This window comes from Coptis chinensis, chromosome 8, assembly GCF_015680905.1.
Source record: "Coptis chinensis isolate HL-2020 chromosome 8, ASM1568090v1, whole genome shotgun sequence".
In the NCBI taxonomy this organism is placed as follows: domain Eukaryota; kingdom Viridiplantae; phylum Streptophyta; class Magnoliopsida; order Ranunculales; family Ranunculaceae; genus Coptis; species Coptis chinensis.
This window is the reverse complement of record NC_141463.1, coordinates 28,789,981-28,810,784: the sequence shown is the minus strand read 5'-3', so window position 1 is coordinate 28,810,784 and position 20,804 is coordinate 28,789,981. Positions and strand designations below refer to the sequence as shown.

Here is a 20,804-nt window from a genome sequence, read left to right as displayed (position 1 = left end):
TTTATTTATTCACGGGCGAACAATTCAAAATTGTGTGTGTAATTGATTTTTTACTTTCTTAAAACTTGAAATGACTAAATCGTTCTTTTCAAAAGTTAGAGACAACATTTTATTTAAGGGCATAAGTAGTCATTTTTAAAAGCAATTGGGTATTTGCTTTATTTTTTTTATTATATATATAGTCATAAGTAGTCCTCCTCTATTTCTCACTTGGCCAATTTATCAGGAGAATCACATGAACTCTAAATTACAAATTGTATTCAAATCAATGAAAATCTAATTGCTATCATAAGACGTGAATTTCTGTTTGATCACGTTGGGCAAAACCATTCTTGATTTATTTGAGCTTACATCAACAACCCTTCATTAATTCACTGTGAAAGGAAGAAAGATGGAGGTGAGCACGGGAGGGTGTCCAAATAAAATTTTAGAGGTCCGTTGTTTTTTGAAATTATAAAAGTGGTGCCCTTTCGTAATAAATACTTGCGGTGTCTTTATATGAAAAAAAAGAAAAATACAAGTTAGGGCAACCTCATTATTTTCCCGCCAACCACAAAAGCTCACTCCTCATTCTTGTCGAACCGAAAAAGAAAGAAAAAAAAAAATGATGGAAAGTACCCTAATACCCCAAATCACACAACTGCTGAACCAAACATTTAATCCAAATCACACTCTCGTTACCTCCGCAACCGAATCCCTCGACCGTCTCTCTCTTCATCCCGATTTCCCTTACGCGCTACTCTCCATTTGCTCCGGTAATTTTATTTAAAACCCTAACTAACTTTCATACTAATTTTACCAATCTTATATTAATTCAACTGTTTCTTGTTTTGATTTAATAACCAGGTGGTGATAATCAAGGACAACGAATTGCTGCTGCTACTTATTTAAAAAACTTTACTAGACGTAATGCTGACGTGGCTAAAGTCAGTGTCGAGTTCAAGAATCGGCTCGTTCACGCTTCGCTTTTGGCTGAACCAGCTGTACTAAAAGTCTTGGTTGAAGCTGTAAGCAATATTTTGTCCTCTACTTACAATGAGAACCTCGTATATTCATTTAGTTATTGGATTTGAATGTGTTTTTAATTTTGCAGTTTCGGAGTATAGTCGTGAAAGAATTTGTTAAGGAGAATTCATGGCCTGAACTTGTACCTGAATTGCGGAACGTTATTCAGAATAGTAATTTTATTAGTGGAAATGTAGTTTCTCAGTGGAAAACGGTTAATGCCCTTACGGTGCTTCAGTCAATTCTTAGGCCGTTCCAGGTACTCGATTGTGGCTTCTTTTATGGATAAGACTCTATGTGCTGATACTTGATACATATTTGAATCTACATGGCATATGAGTGCATGAAGGAATGAGTTACTGTTTTCTCTTGATATTTAATCCAAGTCCTTTGTTGAGCTCACTTGGTGGAACTAATTTGTGAATTTGCAGTATTTCTTAAATCCAAATATTCCAAAGGAGCCGGTTCCACCCCAACTAGATCTCATCGCGCAAGATATTCTTGTGCCTTTGCTAGCTGTATTCCATAATCTTGTTGAGAAGGTTAAGTAAATTAAATTTAAGAAAATTTGGTTTATTTTTTAAATAATGAGATTGTAGTGACAAAGGAAGTTTCTTTTTGGGGCGAGCATAACAGGCTTTATCAACAAGAGGCAGAGCAGAGCTGGAACCTGAGAAAATTCTTCTTCTAGTTTGCAAGTGCATATATTTCACTGTAAGTTATTTTTTTTCTTTCTTTATTACCATTCTTATTGAAAACTTTATATGTTGTGTTTTTATGTTCGTCTCTTCAGCTGCTTATTGTATTTTATAACACAATTCTGAATAGATCAATAGTTTTTCCTTTTTTTTTTTATAGTACTGCTGTCTTTGAAGAATTACCACATTTACTTTTCCAGGTGAGGTCATATATGCCATCTGCTCTTGTCCCCTCATTACCATTGTTTTGTCAAGATCTATTTCGGATTCTAGACTCTTTGAGTTTTGATACAACCACGGAAGATGATTTGCTGAGGTTTAAGACTGGGAAGAGGAGTTTGCTCATCTTCTGTGCTTTGGTTACCAGACACCGAAAGCATTCTGACAAGTTGGTGGATAATTTACTCCTACCTCGCTTGTTTCAACCCTAGTATTAATATGTCAGGAAATCACATTTTATTTTCTTGCCTTGTCAGGTTGATGCCAAACATCATCAACTGTACTTCCAGCATCGTCATGCAAAACATTGATATCAGTGTAAGTTCAACGCATTTCTAATTTTCTATCCTTCTCTTGCTTATAAAAAATCAAGGCGTTTTGTTAATTTGTTGACATCAAAATGTATAATTCAGAAAATTAGTTCATCGCTTTTACTTGTCTTTCAATTGTGATACCGTGTTCAATCACCAATCTTATTCAACCTAGTGTTTCCAAGCCGTCCCTGAAAGCCGAACATTTCCCTCCTTTATTGTCATTTTCTTCCAAAAGTTTGAGCCATTATCTCTTCCTATTGCCCTCTTGGAAACTGATTAACTTCTTTAACTTCAAGTAATCCTAACGCCTCCTCGCTCCTATTCTTGAATCTCTAGGCTTGATCTCACAGATGGTCATAAAGTTTCTTCAAGTCAAGTAAAACACTAAATACATGGATCTTAAATTTATGTAGGTAAACGTCGACATTAGTATGCTTGCTTCCTGATGAATGTTCTACGAAATTCACCAAAAGTAGGAAGGACCAAGAACTAATATTGCATTTTAGACAATGACCGATTATTAAATTCCAGAGAACAACTGTATTGCTTGAACATGATGATTCTCTCTAGTCCAGCTTTGAATTTTTCTCTCATAGGGATGAAGGACACCAGTGATTTTCATTCTCAATGGTAAAATGTTGTGCTAAAATTAATGGCCACATGCCTTGCTCCATTTCTCGTGACAACATTTTTATCAATCCATGTTTCAGAATTTTTAACAAAAAAAGGGATGGCCTATATAGGTAATACCAGTTTAATTAGGTCATGGTGTGGATACACACATTCAAAAGCTAGAATGTTATTACACATTGCTGGGGTGTACTACACCACTAATGCATTGTCGTTCTTGCTCTACCATTCTTTGCATTCTAAATCATTTCTCTTGAAACAGAAGCTGGACTTTCTATCAGAGCGGGTTTTTTCATTAGCTTTTGATGTTATTTCACATGTTCTGGAGACAGGTCCGGTAAGTTCTTCTCTATTCTAGTATTCTTTGATCATCAAATATATTAGACAATATAAATTTTAATTCACTTGGATTAATCTATATAAATACAGGGTTGGAGACTTGTTTCACCACATTTTTCATCGTTGATGGATGCTGCAATCTTCCCTGCCCTAGTAATGAATGATAAGGTAAATTTTGTATGTTCTGCCACAGACGTAATCATAGTCTTAACTACAGTTATTTACTGGAAGAAGAGTGCAGGATTCACTGCCCTTATGGACTGTTTGCATGTACTCCCTCTTCTTTATAAATTAATAGTTAATCTCCTAGAAAGCATCTCTGGGAAAAAATCTGTCACATGTATCTAGTTGGATGCACACGTTAGCTTAACCCTAGCATTTCCTCATGTTGGACTTTGGACCTGTACCCTTATTTGCCCTTTACAGGTATTATCATTCTAAAGGACTATGCTTCCAGCACTTACATATTGCCTAGATAACACTTTATGACTCACTATTTCAATAAATTGTTATTGTCTTAATAGTGCTCACCTTACATGCTAACTTTAACATAGTAGCTTACCTACTCTGATGTTTGTGCGATCTGTTGCTAGGACATTTTGGAGTGGGAAGAAGATCCAGATGAGTATATACGAAAGAATCTTCCCTCCGATATTGTATGGAAATCTGTTTCACTAGACAAGAACTTTGCATGTCTCTTTTAGTCATCCTTTTTTCTTCTTACTTTTCACTGCTGATTATGTTGATTTATTGTTCCTTTAGGAAGAAGTATCTGGATGGAGAGAGGACTTGTTTACAGCCAGGAAAAGTGCTACAAATTTGCTTGGTGTTATATCATTCTCAAAGGTTGCTCTCCTCTAATGATGTGTGCTAACAGAATTAAGTAGTCACACCTGGTAAAAAATATAACTGCGTAGTATGCAGGGTCCTCCAATGAGTTGCAATAACAACTCTGCATCTTCGGTTAAGCGGAAAAAAGGTGACAAGATTAAGGGCAAAGAGCGCAGTTCCATAGGGGAGTTGTTGGTGCTTCCTTATCTGTCAAAGTTTCCAGTTCCCACTGACGCTACTGTTGGCCAATCTAAAATTTCAAAGGAGTAAGTGTATCGGAACCTTTATTACAAAGCTGTTGTTTCTCCCATCCCCCGATAAACCACAAAATTGTTTTTTATTTTGTTGCACATCATTAGCACTATCTTAATAAAAATAATAATTATTTCAATTTCAAAGGAGTAAGTGTATCTGGACCTTTATTGGAATGTTGTTCTCCACTGATGCTGCGAGTTGTTGTTGTTTTTATCATAATTATTTTAATTGTTATAGACTTATAGTTAATATAATGATAAATTGATAATGATAATTAGTTCTGAACATAATTACTGTATTGTTGTTATTGATCTTGTTCTTGCTAGTATCATTATAAAATTTTCTTTTTTCTTCTAATATATATTAGGCAAAAGTCGAAATGCTTTATCGTGATACAAAATATGGAAGTCGTTAGAAAGCACAAAACCTATTGGCCAGACTTTGTAGTAAGCTACTAAAGTGAAAAAAACATACCCCGAACCTCACAATACAATTCAACCCCAATTGAGTACAACTTCATGATATTAAACCCCTCTAAATGTAATAGTGTCCACATCCCAACGGAAAAGCGCTTTGTTGAGCTCAATAAACATAAGATTGTTTCAACAATGTTGAGTACCCCTCCATTGCATTATTGAGTTCTTTCTAAAAAGCACAAATAATGAAAAATCGGTTTGTGCTGCTGGATCAGCCAAGAAGCTTTATATGAAGCTGTTAAACGTAAGATTTCTTTTATAGATAACCGCGGCCTGCAAGTACCATGGTTATTGAGTGATGAGGGGAAAATGTTTCACGCCTTAGCTAAAACCGGGCAGACAAGTAAATAATATATATCCCACATTCATGCAAGGAGAAAAACTCATAGGAAATCCCGCCTTTCCTTTTGTTTAAATAATTCTCTGTTTGGGATTTTGTCAAGAAAATTATACTACAGCAGAAATCAATTCTAAGCGAGATCGATTTAACACACCAACACAGACAGACACATCTTAATAATATCTTTTTATATTCTGAAATTTCCTGTTGGAGCCTGATTGAAAAATATTCAGGTATTATGTTTGTGACAATGAACATGTGCAACTTTATATTTTATCTTCCAGTCGGTCATTCCTTTAATGGGAGTCTGTCCTTTTTGGCGTCTACTGCGGACAGACATTTGTGCCCTGGATGTACGTTCATTGAGCCACCGTTGCTTCAAAGACACAGTTATACTGCTGAGAAAACTAGGTTTTAGCTGAAAGCATAGTTTCTATTTCACACTGTTCTGGCCCAGGCAACTGGTATGAAAACTTTCCGTTTTCAGTTGTGAGAGTTTTCATTGGTAGGATCATGTGGAATTTTCTGAATGTGTCAGCGACAACATCAGCCTTTCTTCATAAGTGGAAATGTACTGTTGGCTGGAAGCAATATGCTTTTGTTCTTATTGTTTGTTCATCTGCAAGTGCAAGGGATGGTAGGAATGTTGAATGAGAAATTGTCCGACATTCTTGAAAAGAAATTGCAATATTGCCTGAGCCATCTAAAACTGTGAATTAACACATGGTAGAATTTGAAAATGAATTAGCTCAAGGGGCCTAGGATAGAGCAATATACTTCATTGTGGTTATTCCTTTCTCTGTGTTTCTGCTGTAAGTTCTGCTCAATTTTTGCATAAGGCATCCTCAGTTTGTATATCGATTGGCCGAAGAATAAAAAAAATCAATAATACTCTCTTTATCAATGAAAACAATCACTCAATAACAATGCTAATCTTTTTAATAAAAACATTAACTACTGAATAAGGAGGTTACTATCCTATTCATTAGAAAACTTGCCTCCTCAAATCCTAAATACTCTGGGAGGGATGGGGAATCGGTGAATCATTTTCTTTTGGGGTGTCCTTTTTCGTGGAAAATTTGGTCTGTTTTCCATTTGAGTCTAGATTGTCTTGGGTGTGTCCCAGCCGGGTGGTGAGTTTGTTTGGTTGATGGGCTACTGGACCTTTTACTTCATCTGGTAATCGGCTATGGAGTCTTCTACCATTTGTGATTATGTGGGGTATAGGGCTTGAGTGGAATACAAGACCTTTTGAAGGAGCTGCAGCTACTATGGAGGAGACCATTATGTCTATCAAATCCCTCTTATATCAGTGGTCTAAGGTGTTGAAGGAATTTAGAAATTGTCGTTTTGAGCAATTCGTGTTTAGATGGGACCAGTTACTAGGTCTGGATAGCTGGTCTATATAAGGAGCTGGCATTGGCCATCTAATAAAATAAAATAAAAGAAAAAAAAAACGTCCTAAAAAGACACCTATGACACATGCGTATTGCATAAGTTTTTCACCAAACTTTTTTTAAACATGGCAGTTACTATGGAGTTCTGATGGCATTTGGGAGTCTTCAAGATGTAAGGAGATCTCGTCATTTTTTATTTTCCAGTTTATTGAGTTGATAATATGTTGAAAAAGGAGTTATAACCGTACAACTTCTGGTACAGTTCTTAATGGAGCGGAATCCTGGATACATAGCTACTCTGGTTCAGACTCGGGTGCTACCATTGTATTCGTTGTCTACATGCTTACCTTACTTAGTTGCAGCTGCAAACTGGGTACTTGGAGAGCTTGCTTCGTGTCACCCTGAAGTGAGAAATCTTTTACACTTAATCTCTTATGCCCATTTTTTCTCCCCAGCTGGTTTTTGGCTTTTTCCTTCTTACTCTGTTTGCTTGAGATTTCGAATGAGGGTCTTATGTTGTATCTACCAGCTTACGTAAGGAAGTTTTTCTTCAAATAATATTTGCCTATCTGATTCAGGAGATCAGTGCAAATATATATTCTTCACTGCTAAAAGCATTGGTTATGCCTGATATGGGGGATATATCTTGTTATCCTGTCCGTGCTTCTGCTGCTGGGGCTATTATTGAGCTTCTTGAGGTAACAGAATTACTAAATTATATTGATTACAAATTTTGCAATAACTCCTTTTCGCTGTGTAGCTTTAATTTTTGTTCTTTGCAGAATGACTACTTGCCACCAGAATGGCTGCCACTCTTGCAAGTTGTGATTAGTAGAACAGATAACGAAGACGACAATGAGTCCTCCATTTTATTTCAGCTATTGAGTACCATAGTGCAAGCAGGCAATGATAACGTTATTGTTCACATCCCCTACATCATATCGGCCATGGTTGGCGTTATTTCAAAGCGCATACCCCCTATTCCAGAGCCATGGCCTCAGGTACTTGAGCTATCTCTAAACTGTCTTTACTGGATTCCAAGCTTTGGAATCCACCATCAGTAGATATATTGTATTATTGTGTGAGTATAAGATTAAAGTACATGAAGTTAAGGGATGATGGGGAAAGTAAACTAATTAATGTAGTTGGACACTCACTTTGAAGGAATAGGAGATAATGGTTTGCAGGTAAGGGTTAGTGAAGGTGAGAACACAAGTCGTTAAGGAGACAGGTTGGGGACCTTTTGTGGGGAATTTTGTCTCATTTTTTCAAAGCCTTCTATACTTGGGTGAGGAAAACATTCGGAAATGTAAAGAGTCACCTAATGTGTTAATTAGAGAATTAGCTTTTATCCATCACATCAGTTCATTGGCAGGAATTAATTTGCATGATTGTTTGGCATGCACATTGTGGATCCTCCTATATTCGATGTCCAGTTGTTTTATGGTATGTCTGATGGTAATTAAGCATCTAGTTTCATATCTATGGAGAATGGAGTTAGATGAGAAATGTTAAGTGCTTAGCATAAGTCAGGCACTTGGCCCTGCCCACCATGCTTAAATGTGTGGTTGTGCTTTTGTTCTTGATATCAATGCTTAAATGTTAAGTATTTTATCAGTGTCAGTAGGAGCTGTTCAAGCATGCAGTGGCAATGTTAACCAGAGGTTGTGTTTGTGTTGAATATAATGGTGATTGTGCTTACATGTTTCTGGTTTCCTTGGAACTTCTGAATAGTTCTCCTTTAATATTCTTAATCTGCTGGGTTCTTAAAGATGAAATGACAGTGTTAACTTGCTAGGTGGTTGAACGAGGCTTTTCTGCATTAGCAACGATGACTCAAACTTGGGAGGGTTCTGCTCCAGAAGAAGATGAAGAGAATGAAACGAGAGAAACTGGTTCGTCTACCATCGCTAGAGCATGTTCAGCTCTGTTAAGGCAGGCTTGGCTGAGACCCGAGCAAACAATGGTTTGTTTCTTATTTCTTAGATTCAGATCACAGTTATTGTGTTTGTGGAGGGGATGTTTCAAATTTGAGGAGACTTCTATATTCCTTACATGGAAGTGTATTTTAAGTAGAGGTAAGCGACAAGGAACAAGTATAATGGGTTTCTAGAGTTTTCAAGGTTAGGTTAAAGTAACTTGTTAAGATACATATTGACAAATAACATATACAATATATTTCCCAATAAGATAATAAACACATAGTAATTGCTAAACCTCTCAAATTTCTGCAATCTCTTAAGGCTCCCTCGAGATCAGAGTACCTGATTTTATTCTGATTGTTTGATTTTGATTTCAAGCTTGATTTAATCTTTGTTTTGAAGTTTTGAGTTTATTGTTTGTAATGTGAGGGATATTTGTAATTGAAGGAGAATCTATCTGAAGTTCTGAACTAAGAATGAAATTTTGTAGTAGCTCAGATTAGGTTTTTATTTTTATATACGACTAGTGATGACATATTTGATAGCAATAGGGTTGAAAATTGGGATCCCTCGTCTGACATTCTGAATGTAGTCAATTGGGAGCTTGTATTTGGGTCGTCATAGGGGTGTGTCTTTAATAAAGGAGTTTCTTAGAACGGACTCTAGGACTTGGGAGGTGTCTGGTCCTCCAGTGTATAACTGGTTGCAACATTTAAATGAGATTTTCTCTCACATTTGTATCCTTTACACATCCTAGTTATTAAATTTTACTTTATCAAAAAATAAAAACCTCGTCTGTTCCCTCACTCGCTAGAATATATTTACTAATGACTCCCCTTTTAATAAGTGAAATGATTTGATATTTGTGGTTGGTGAGCGTAGATAGGAACTAGTTTAATATTACGTCTTTTTTTTCCTGATTATTATTCCTTAGGCTTTGATGGCCATAGTCATTAAAATCTAAGATTTTATAATTCCTTTTTTTAACCAAATTTCACCAAATTAGAGGTGGGTGAATGTCTTTAAGGAGTCCATCCATCTTTGAAATACTAATGACGATAATGGTAATGGTAGTGATGAAGAAACATTTGATGAATATATTGTAATTATATTATTGAAGATGGGCATCCAACTTCAAACCAATTGGTGATAAGTGGAGAGGCCCATGAATTATATATTTCAATGCAAGGCTTAACATATCCCATGTGGGACTAAACATCTCTCAACAGGCCCTTCACGTGTGGCATTACTTGAGCGGTTGAGCCTAACACGTGGACCAACATATTAGGTGATGTGGAAAGGAAACATGCCCTTTGGGCCAACAAGAATAGCCCGCTCTGATACCATATTGAAGATGGGTGTCCAACTTAAAACCAATTGGTGATAAGTGGAGAGGCCCAAGAAATTATAATCACCAATTGGTTTTATGTTGGATGCCTAAATTCAACATAGTATCAGAGCAGGCTATTTCTCTCAAAGAGCCCATTTACTCCGCGTCATTCATTTAAAACATTGTCCACGTGTTAGCCTCAAGAATACGCCATATGTGAGGTGGCATGTTGAGATTGATAATCCCATATCAGATGTCTACAGCCTTGTGTTCAAATATATAAATCCTGGGCCCTCTCCGCTTATCACCAATTGGTTTTAAGTTGGATGCCCAAATTCTACATTGTAAAACTGTTAATTTTTAAATCTACTTGAAATTCTTGGTATTTTGGCTAATTGACTTGTAATAGTGAAGAAATTTAGAACTTTATAATGCCTCCCCAGTAGAGCGATTAGGAGCTGATTTTTTGAGTTTTAATTGAAACTTGGAATATATGAGAAATCATTATATGCCGCATTTCAGAAGATAGGTTTATTAACTTCATAAAGTAGTGAACTCTTTTTGTCCCGGACAAGCTATTTAAATTCTTTGTACTTAGTTGGATGTAGTTGTGAATCATTTTAATAGTCACATTCGATTTAGATACATTAACCTTGACCAGGAACTATTATACTGTATATATAATCTGCTAACTTCAACTATATTTTAGCATTTGTTTGTAGTGCGAATGGAAGTTCAGATCGGACTTACCATATGCTTGTTTCAAATTACAGAAAATTCTTTTGTTCCCCAACCCTGATTTCCGGAATTGAATTGAACCTATTGGTAGTTTAAATCCTGACCTACTTTAGTGCTGTCTGTAATACAGCTGAATTTTGATAGGCAAACAAGTTCATGTCATTCTATTCATGTTTGAAAAAAAATTCATAATTTTAGTAATCTGTTAACCTCATAATTCCACTTGACAGGAAGGAGATATTTCTGATGGACTGCACCCTGCATCATGCTTAAATGATGCATCCATACTACTCCAATCAATCATGCAATTTGTTACAGAAGCTAAGGAAGTGTCAGAGATGAAATTATCAGAGCTGTTGACTGTTTGGGCTAGCCTGATTGCTGACTGGCATGCTTGGGAAGAACTGGAGGATTTATCAATCTTTGACTGCATCAAGGAAGTTGTCCATCTGTGCAGAAAATGTGACTTGGAGAACTTCTTTGTTACAAGGATACCGTCTCCCCCTGCTCCACCTATCCCGCAATGTTCCATTATTGAAGGAATTGGTGCATTTGTTACAGAGGCTATCACTCAATACCCATCTGCAACATGGAGGGCTTGTTCGTGTGTCCATTTACTACTACACATTCCAAACATCTCATTGGAAACTGAAGTGCAGCAGTCTCTGGTGGTAGCTTTCAGTGGGGCAGCATTGTCTCGTTTCAGAGAGATCCAAAGCAAACCTAGTGCACTTTGGAAGCCTCTTTTACTAGTTATTTCGTCTTGTTATTTGTGTAATCCTGATATAGTTGAGGAGGTATTGGAAAAAGATGAGAAAGGGTTCACAGCGTGGGCTTCTGCACTGAGTTATATCTCCACTAGTTCTTTCGAACCTGGTCTTTCTGCTGAGTCCGAGATTAAGTTAATTGGTTAGTATTTTTTACATATGCTTTGTTAGATCTAATGTAAAATGTCCCTTGATGCCTGAACATGTAGAGCAAATGTGTCCTTAGCATGCAGCTGTACAACCAAAGCAGTTGTGACTTTTCGAAAATGTATTTGATAGACCTCTGTAATTCTGCCTTTAGCAGTTGTATTTTAAGTTACATTCATCAGTGAATTAAAAATAGAAGAAGGAACAATGCCACAACTCCTCATTAGGTTCTTTAGTTGGCCTTTCAAGGATTGGCGTACACCAAGAAATTCACACGGATCATCTAATATTTGTCATTAGGGGCTTGAACCGCTGAAACATTGGTCTGTTGAACTGATCAGAGCAGTCACTTTTTTTTATGCATGGGAATGGAAGCTTCTAATTATATTATTAGTAATTTTATTAAGGTAGAAGAGTTTCCTATTTGTTTTAGACTAGGTTACATGGACACGCCATATTTTGAAAAAAATCCGTGTCGGATACGTATCCACACATATTGCATGTAATTTACATTGAATTTTGATATTTTGCCGTGTCCGACAATTCATATCCGTGTCCGATACGGCGTGTCAATGTAACCTAGGTTTTAGATCTAGGTTATTTAGTAAGGTTTCTATTTTGGTTTCTAAATAGAATTAGGAACAAGGTTTATTATATAAAGGCATCTAGGCCTTTATTGTTAGATGGTTCTAATTGAATATTAATTCTTTGAGAATTGTCTTCTAGTTTGAAGGTATAAACCCTAGTTTTAGGTGTTTGATTTATCAAATCATATTGATGTTCATCCATTGTTGAAGCTTCCGCCAACAAGATACATCATTTTTTTTGTGCACATTTTGTTGTTCTGTAGATAGATAATTCCAACAATCTTCCCCTATAATCATCTGTTTTCTTATTTGCTCTTGCTATATATTGTTCCATATTTTGTTGCAATTCTTCGTCCATATCGTATGGTCCACATAAAGGAACTGATTTAACTATCTTTTTTGCATGTAATGTCCCTGATGGTTCTTTGATGATCACTCACAGTGATGGCACTGGTGAAATTGGTAGAAAGGCTGCTAGGAACCAATGGGGATCCAGGGTCTGGTTTAGTAAGAGATTGTTTTATCTCTCTAATGGAAGCAGTTATACGTCTTAAAGAAATAGAGGGGGAAGAGGATGATGACGATGAGGAAGCAGATGATGATGAAGAGGACGACGAAACTGATGATGATGATGATGACGAGGTATGAGGAAACAAATTTCTTACTTACAAAACTTTCATCTTTTAAGCATTCAAACCATCTATTGAGTGTGTTGTGTGGGTTGTCTACCATGACATTGCTATTAATGTGCTGCAAATCAAGAGGGGTGAGTGTGGCGGCTGTTATGCCCCACCTTTGGATCTCCGAGGACATAAGAGGTCTGGGGATCGAACCCCTCCAGCATCATTGAGTTACTGGTCTCATTTAAAAACAGGTTTGCCAATCCAAAAAAAAAGGTTATCATATCTTACTCATTCAATCAACTTTTGTATACATGATATAAACATATGGGTGATATGGTAAATCAGGAGTTGATGTCGAAAGGTAGTGATTGGAATGGTAGGATTTTTCAACGTACCTGTGTTTTGAAGGAAAAAAATCGTAACAGCTTTTTTTACAGTTAGTTACTCTGTTTATTGAATTTGTCAAGGATTCTGAGGATGATGAGCGCGAAGAAACAGAAGAAGAGTTCCTGGACAGGTATGCCAAAGTGTCTATGTCCTTAGAAAATGGGATAGACGTGGAAGAAGGGGATGTTGAAGATCAGGACCAGGAGCTGGAATTGGGTAAGTCCAAAAAATCCTTCTAGAGAGTAAATTTCATCTGAATATTTTTCCAATTTTTTTTTTGCCATTTCTTTCTTAGATTGATAATGGCCTGGCTATTATTGTGCTAAGATATTTAGGATAGTCCAACATGGGAAGTTTAAAGCCTCGACGTATAGTATAGCATTCCTAGGGCTACTCCACTCATTGCCAATTGGTTTTGAGTTGGATTCTCCATTGTTTAACATTGGCATTAGAGCAGGCTATAGTATTTGTCCCAAAGGGCCCGTTTACCGCATGTCACCAAAGTATGTTAGTCACGTGTTAGGTTCAACTAACCCCACGTGCAGCGTCGGACCCACGGTATGCTCAAGTATTCACTTGAATACCCTCAAGTTTGTTGGAAACATCGACATTTGCTGAAGTTTTAAACTTTACCCACTGGCGTCTATTCTTATTTCTATTTAGGATTTAACTTTGCTTGCTTAATTAATTAAATAACTTGGCCAACTGTGTTATAAGCCTATAATCCAAAAAACTCGGTCTCTCCATAATCACTCCACGAGTATGATAGTATGATACTAAGTTACTCACAGTAAAAGAAGAATTATTTTTAGAATGATTTGTATGCTAATACATACCTGATGTACATAATCTTTATGTTTAAGAACATACAAAACTTGTATGTTTCATAAACATTCTTTGCTTTTCTGTATTTCCAAGCATCCACAACTATATAATTTAATAATTCAGTTTGGTTAGCCAAAAAGAAAAAGAAGTTCAGATTGACTTTCGAAAAAAATACAGTTTTATGTGTTATTTACAAGTAAAAAACTTCCGAAACTTTCGCTATTAATTATTTTTATTCACAAAAGCTTTATGAGAGGAAAAAAAAGTTGCAAATTTTATTAAAAAAATGGTAGAATTGTTATTGAATGTCGACTTAGATACCCTCGGCAAAAATCTTGGGTCCATCACTGCCCACACGTGAGGGGTTGTGTTGAGATGCTTAATATAGTCCCACATGGGATGTTTAAAGCGTTGCACTAATGTATAAGCATTCCTGATCCAAAGTTTAACACATTGGAATGACGAATGGACTATTATAGTGTTTGGCTGGATTCTGGCTTGAAGTTCATTTTTCCCGACAAATTACTGATCTTCATCTTTGTGGTTTATTAGACAAGAAATAAGGTTCCAATAAACGGAGTTGCGTCAAATGATAGATGAAGTTCATAACTCATAATAAGTCTTTGTCGACAAGTCTGAAGGAATATACGTAAATTCATTGAGAACTTTGGTACGTTGATACTCTATATCCCATGAAGATGAATGAGTAAAATATAATGCCACACATAATCTGAGTACAGCTGAAATGATGCTTTTTGTTTTTTTTTTGGGAAACTTGATATTTAGCTTGCAACACACTATGCAGGGACATGAACCGGGTGCTGGAACCGGCTCATAGTCCAGAGACTAGGCACCCACCCCCGTCTTGGTAAGGGAGCATCCCTTAGTAACCTTGGTCCCCCAAGGTGACTCAAACGCAAGACATCCCTGAAACTGTGGTGCGCTTTACCGACTCAGCTAAGAGCTGACGCGATACTGACAACAATAATGAACACCTCCTGGATATCCTGACTTCCATTTTCTCATGTCTTGTTGTATTTTATTTATATCTCTAAATCTTGATAGGTCCCTTTAGTTATGAATATGAATAGTTAAAGGGGACGGTTATATGAACTCCACTTAAAGTGACTCCAAAAGAACTCCACCACTAAGAACAATGAATTAGAAGCTCATTTTGGGTGGATATGCTCTCCACACAGTAGAGATCATCCTCGTAAAAAATCCGCTCTTTTGAAGATGTTTAGCCTTTTCAAAAATTGCTTAGAATGTTATGGATGTATCCAACAGCTTAAGAAAAAATGAAACAACTTTTGACAAGGTTAAACATATTCAATTGAGCTGATTTTTTGTGGGGGTGTTCTCTATTATGGGAAGACTATCTCCACCAAAAATCAGCCCTCAATTCATCTTGTAAGTCTACTTTTAGAGGTAGAGTTCTTTTGGAGTCACCTTAAGATGGAGTCCATTTAACCATCCCCATGGTTAATAATTGCAAAATGATGCCTCAGCCAAACCCAACACACACACACACTCCTTCGATTACCCTTTTCCCGGTGAAGGTGGGAATAGAACATAAGACCTCGGGCCAAGTCTTAACCAGTAGGCCACTAAATATCTAAACATCTTAGGCTGATAAGTGAAGGTCAATTGTTGAAGAATGCTCTAGAAGAAAGTTTCCAGCATCATCATTTGTGAACTGTTTCGCTGTGTTTCTTAAATGTGATCAAGTACTTCACCATGACATAAAATAAGACTAGACACATCAGCCTCTGGCAAATTATTAATGGAACAGGAACCACTAAGTTAAGTTAAATATCTTGCTAGCATCTAAAATTCCAATATCTAAGGTAGGTTGCAGTTCAAGGGTTGAGCTACATGTTTTTTTTATTAAAGCTCAAAAGTTGATTAAAGGTAGTGTTTAAACTGAAGAAGAAGACAAGCGTTTAAGATGGGAAATTGAAAGAGGTAATGAAAATTAATTTGTAGACTAGCCTGGTTCTTGCAAACTATGTTTGTTTTATACAGACCTCAAATGAAGTAATCAATATTGAAACAAAAGGGTATATTGTCATTTCGCAATTTCTATCAGGAATAGCTTAAGGCAAGCATGTTCTGATATTGGAGATGAAAGAAACCATAGGTAATTATGTCGCTTTCGACTGAGTTTATGTTAAACTTAATGGCAGCAGAGGGAACTCCAGATATAATAAACACGGAGGAATGTCTAGATGCCGCATTATTGAGGCAGTTGTAGAAAAAATAGATAAATGATTGAACAAAGATCCCTAAACGTTCAGGGGGGGGGGAATATGTCGTGAGTCTAGCATGTTTTTAAATCCCCAACTATGCTAATTGGAAGAAAACCTTTTAGAACTTGTTATACTCTTTTCTCAAGTAACCAGTTAATCACCATTATGATTTATCGTTGTCCTAGATTTGGATGAATATAATTTTAATTGTAAGTTCTATCATGCATTTTATTGTTGTTGTGTTTTACTTTATTAACTGGGTAGAAGGTCACTATCATCTAATGTATGCAACTTCTTGTCTGGCTCATGAATCTGCTTCATCAAATACCAGTATACATGGAGATATTTTTTACATAATGTTAAGGACAGACCGTTTTCAAAGGGGTGAGTGGGAGAACATCTGAGATGTTCATGATATTTCAAGATATTAGTTGTTGCTTTAGTCCTTTGTTTACAGCAATATACCCTGCCTGTGTCCATGATAGTTGTTTCTTTAGTCCTTTTTTTTTACTGCAATATCACCCTGCTTGTTGTAGCCACAACTTCTTGGTTAATTTATAGTAATTGATACTGACTACGCATCTGGCTGTTAATTTGTATTTGATGATGGACTGCAGGTCTGATCTTTCAATTTTTTTTTTCCTGTTTTGATGATGGACTGCAGGCACATTTGGTGAAGTCGACCAGCAAAGAGCTGCACTCTCTTTAATAGAGAGATATAACCAAATTTTCGTGAGAGGAGAAACGTTGCCACTGCAACTTCTGACAGGTTTTGTTAACACTTTCCCAGAATATGACTCCTTATTTTTGCACTCTTGACAGGAGAATTTTTCTTTGTTCAGCCAAGGATGTCCGAAAAAGCGTTGTAATCTGTGTTGTAATTTAACCTGTTTCAACATTTGAATTGTTATTCGTAACAATTTTTATTTATTTTTTAACTTTTTTGTTCCTGGATTATGTATGGCAACTGGCTTATAAACCCGATAGTAGTTAAGTGGGTCATTGGATCAGTGTATGGCTTATCGAAATTTATTGCAGAAATGAAACCAGAATAGGCTACCATTCTGAAGATCAATAAACAACTAATCTACTATTTATCACTTCAAAATGTTTCCTTTTAATTGGTACTCGGAGTAAGAATTGACTAGCGTAGATGGTGTTGGCTATGGTATTCACAATTTCACTCACAAACAGCACAAAATTGCGGCTACACGTTTTCCAAACAAAATGATGGATTGGTTAAGTTGGTTGTGAAATTGGATTCCGAAGTGGATGGAGGGGTTTTAGATTGAGAATCATAAGACGAGTCCGAGCTAAACACTGAAATGCTAATATGGGAATATAATTAGTAAGATATGATTCTTCCTAGCAAGATAACATGTAAGATTGTAAGTGGACTGCATTTAGCCTGGAGCAACAACCTCTTGGTGCATACTGCCATGGCTATAACTGATAACTGCTGTCCGTATAATGGTGAGGTTTAGCATAATTATTTTGTGGTTGGATGCATTCACGCAGATAATCGAGTTGTTAAATAGCATTCATGAAGAAGTTTGACCATGCATGGACAACTCAGGCACTCACTGCATGTCTGCATATAGCAGTAACACAAATTTCAGTTATCATTTGGTCTAGAATGCTCATACATGACGATGCTGATACATGGAAGGGTGATGGCATAACCTTTTCAGGAAGATAGTCCCCAGTTACTGAGGAACGTGGGTTCTTTCATTAGTTGAACTGTTGAAGAACTCAGTAAGTTTGTGCTTTAGTTGAGAAGTCAGCCAACTTGACTTATTCGGCAAATTAATATTGATTTGGACAATGGGCATTTAGTTAATATATAATTAAGTCGGTTACTCGGTTAGATCTAATATCGCGACGTATTCTACTTTATAATTTTCTTTATGAACTTTTAGTTAAAATTTGAAATACTTTTCTGTTGGTTGCATTGACGAATGTGTTTTCTTGGGTTCAACTTGAAATGGTTTAATGATGATTAATCTCATTTTCAGTATGTTTGACTCTACTGATTTAAATCGTCCTGAACCATATTATTTCATACTCACCATGACTGAGTCTACGAATCCCTCAATACGTGAATCCCTCAATACGTGAACTGGTCTAGTTAACCTTTGTTCAATAAACAAATGCGAATTCTGCATGGTCTGTATCGCAGAACCCGTTTTTAAACCAAAATATTATCTGTATCGCATAGACGCCTGCAAATATGCAATGCAAGCTAGTTTTTACTTGTGGCCTCACTCTTTGACCCACTAACTTATTAATCTCTTTATTTCTTTATAAACCTAATCATGATATATAAATATAAACTAATTAGGCCTGTTACCTAGTTACTAAAAAACAAAAGATTATGGCTGTTACATAGTTGAGTTTTGCCATTTATTTTATAGTAATTTTTTTAGCCTTCACTAGTTTAACTATGAAGTATTATCCAATTGTTCACATAATCATATTGGTTCAAATTCTGAGAAAGTTCAAGAGAATAAATTTACATCCAAATTAAAATCAGTACAACTTGTTATCTCTCGGTCTTTCTTGCTAGATGATTTTGGTAAATCTGGAACCTATATATTGAACCAATACAATGTGGCCTGGACACCATATAGTTTTTGTTCTCTGTGGTTCTGGACCAAGTGTCTAGTACATGCCTATGTTTTCATTAGATTGTATGTTTTTGGACTTAAGTTGGTTTAACTAGAATTCATTCCCTTTGAGACGACGTCTTCAATGGCAGTTCACATACATAGGTAGAAGTCAAATTTATACATCACCCTATCCAGCTATCCTCTCGTTTCTTACCCATTTCATTTGAAGACATCAATAGAGAAAGAATTGTTCAAAATTTCGGCAGCACTGCAAGCAAAGACTGGCTGCTAAGCTACACGTTTTAGCTCACAAAAGTAAAACCAACCGCAGTTCTCAAATCCTATAAATACTCATCTGAACAACATGAACTCTTCATCTCATTTCGGGGCTCAAAGACCTTCTCAAATCTAACAGCAGTTAAAAAAAATCCATCTCCTTCAACATCTGTTATCTTGAATACTTCAACTTTATTGTTTTATTGTTACAATGAAGAATACATTGATCATTTACATAGTTTTCACTCTTGCCGTCTCTATGATGGCATTGGCCTCATCATCATCTCTTAAAGTTGGTTTCTATAAATCAACATGCCCATCCGCTGAGTCAATTGTGAGAAGTGCTGTAAACAAATATGTATCCAGGAATCCGGGAATAGCTGCTGGCTTGATCAGAATGCATTTCCACGATTGTTTTGTTAGGGTGCGTTTATTCATTATGTACTTAGTGCACTTAATGCACTTTTAATTTGTTTTAGCTTCCAATAATCCTTCAAACCTAGTGTAAGAAGGCATTGATCGATTTGGTACTAGCACTAAAGTTTTTTTATGTTTCTTTTGTTTTCCAGGGGTGTGATGCATCGGTGCTACTTGATTCAACACCTGGAAGTTCATCAGAGAAAGACCATCCTGCAAACAATCCAAGCTTACGAGGCTTTGAAGTGATTGATGAGGCTAAGGCTCAACTTGAAGCAAAGTGTCCACAGGTTGTTTCCTGCTCAGATATCATTGCATTTGCTGCTCGCGACAGTGCCTATAAAGTTGGGGGAATAAACTATGCTGTCCCTGCTGGACGACGTGATGGGCGCATTTCTCTAAATGACGAAGTTACACAAAACATTCCACCGCCATCCTTCAATGCTAAGCAGATTGAAAACAGCTTTGCCAGGAAAGGTTTATCTCTTGACGAGATGGTAACACTATCTGGTGCACACTCAATTGGAGTTTCTCATTGCTCATCCTTCTCTGACCGTCTTTATTCTTTCAACTCTACCCATCCACAAGACCCTTCAATGGATCGTAAGTACGCAGCTTTTTTGAAAACTAGGTGTCCTCCACCTTCAAGCAATGGTGACAGCCGTGATCCCACACTGCCACTTGATGCTGCAACTCCTTACAGATTGGATAACTCGTACTACAAGGAATTGAAAAAACACCGAGGTTTATTGACTTCAGACCATACACTCTTTTCCAGTCCTTCAACAAGAGGGATGGTGAGGAACAATATGCTACGTCCCTCAGCATGGGCTGCCAAGTTTGCGTCGGCCATGGTACACATGGGGACCATTGATGTTGTCACAGGCACAGAAGGGGAGATTAGGAAGAGCTGCATGGTTGTCAACTAGCTAGCTAGGTTTCTCTGTGCCATTAATTACCGGCATACAACAGTGAATACTCTTTTGATTATTTCATTCTTTTATACAACTTTTTTCTTTTTCAATATATAAGTGTAAAGTACTAGTGTGATCTCAGAAGACTGTTATATATATATATATATATATATATATATATATATATATATATATATATATGCAGTTATTAAATCCTTAGTCCTTACAAGCTTGGTTCCCTATAGAAAGTCGAAACAATTGTAATTTCAACAGCCACTTTTAGTTTTTGTACCCAAACAAAGGTTGCACCTACCTAAGCACGTGTGATGTGACACATTTGTTGTCCCTTTTTATTTATTTTTCAAGAGAAAATTGATTTAACATCCAAACTAATTTAGTGTAAGTGTATAACACTTACCTAAACAGAATGAAACTTCCTCTGGCTAAAATATAATACAATTGTGGAAAAGATGGAAAACTCTAAACCCTTCTTATTATTATAATAGATC

General features: G+C 36.5%; 2 protein-coding genes across 4 annotated transcripts; both read left to right on the top strand.

The window, feature by feature from the left end:
• Positions 1-485: 485 nt before the first annotated feature.
• Positions 486-17,081, top strand: LOC147480957 (ARM repeat superfamily protein). 3 transcript variants are annotated; one of them, XM_086577263.1, is made up of 22 exons: positions 535-755; positions 847-1,007; positions 1,094-1,264; positions 1,437-1,547; positions 1,642-1,719; positions 1,904-2,091; positions 2,180-2,240; positions 3,129-3,203; positions 3,296-3,373; positions 3,799-3,861; positions 3,968-4,051; positions 4,130-4,302; positions 6,637-6,676; positions 6,767-6,910; positions 7,083-7,202; positions 7,287-7,505; positions 8,303-8,470; positions 10,725-11,403; positions 12,438-12,637; positions 13,086-13,221; positions 16,411-16,463; positions 16,744-16,872. In XM_086577263.1, exons 1-21 carry the CDS (start codon positions 605-607, stop codon positions 16,434-16,436), a joined length of 3,126 nt encoding a protein of 1,041 aa, XP_086433389.1. In that variant the 5' UTR covers positions 535-604; the 3' UTR covers positions 16,437-16,463; positions 16,744-16,872. The 3 variants fall into 3 exon arrangements, with proteins under 3 accessions (XP_086433388.1, XP_086433389.1, XP_086433390.1); XM_086577262.1 differs by lacking the exon at positions 16,411-16,463 and having other exon boundaries at positions 486-755; positions 16,744-17,081; XM_086577264.1 differs by lacking the exons at positions 535-755; positions 847-1,007; positions 1,094-1,264; positions 1,437-1,547; positions 16,411-16,463 and having other exon boundaries at positions 1,671-1,719; positions 1,864-2,091; positions 16,744-17,081.
• Positions 17,082-19,057: 1,976 nt separating this feature from the next.
• LOC147480956 (peroxidase 5-like) lies at positions 19,058-20,412 on the top strand. Its single transcript, XM_086580746.1, has 2 exons — positions 19,058-19,388; positions 19,534-20,412. The coding sequence occupies exons 1-2, from the start codon at positions 19,176-19,178 to the stop codon at positions 20,308-20,310; spliced, it is 990 nt and encodes a 329-aa protein (XP_086436872.1). The 5' UTR covers positions 19,058-19,175; the 3' UTR covers positions 20,311-20,412.
• Positions 20,413-20,804: the final 392 nt, after the last annotated feature.

Coding starts and splice junctions, on each gene's coding strand:
- LOC147480956 (XM_086580746.1), top strand. CDS start 19,176: ATGAAGAATACATTGATCATTTACATAGTTTTCACTCTTGCCGTCTCT. Junction 19,389..19,533: donor TCCACGATTGTTTTGTTAGG/GTGCGTTTATTC, acceptor TTTGTTTTCCAG/GGGTGTGATGCATCGGTGCT.
- LOC147480957 (XM_086577262.1), top strand. CDS start 605: ATGATGGAAAGTACCCTAATACCCCAAATCACACAACTGCTGAACCAA. Junction 7,203..7,286: donor CTATTATTGAGCTTCTTGAG/GTAACAGAATTA, acceptor TGTTCTTTGCAG/AATGACTACTTGCCACCAGA. Junction 12,638..13,085: donor ATGATGATGATGATGACGAG/GTATGAGGAAAC, acceptor GAATTTGTCAAG/GATTCTGAGGATGATGAGCG.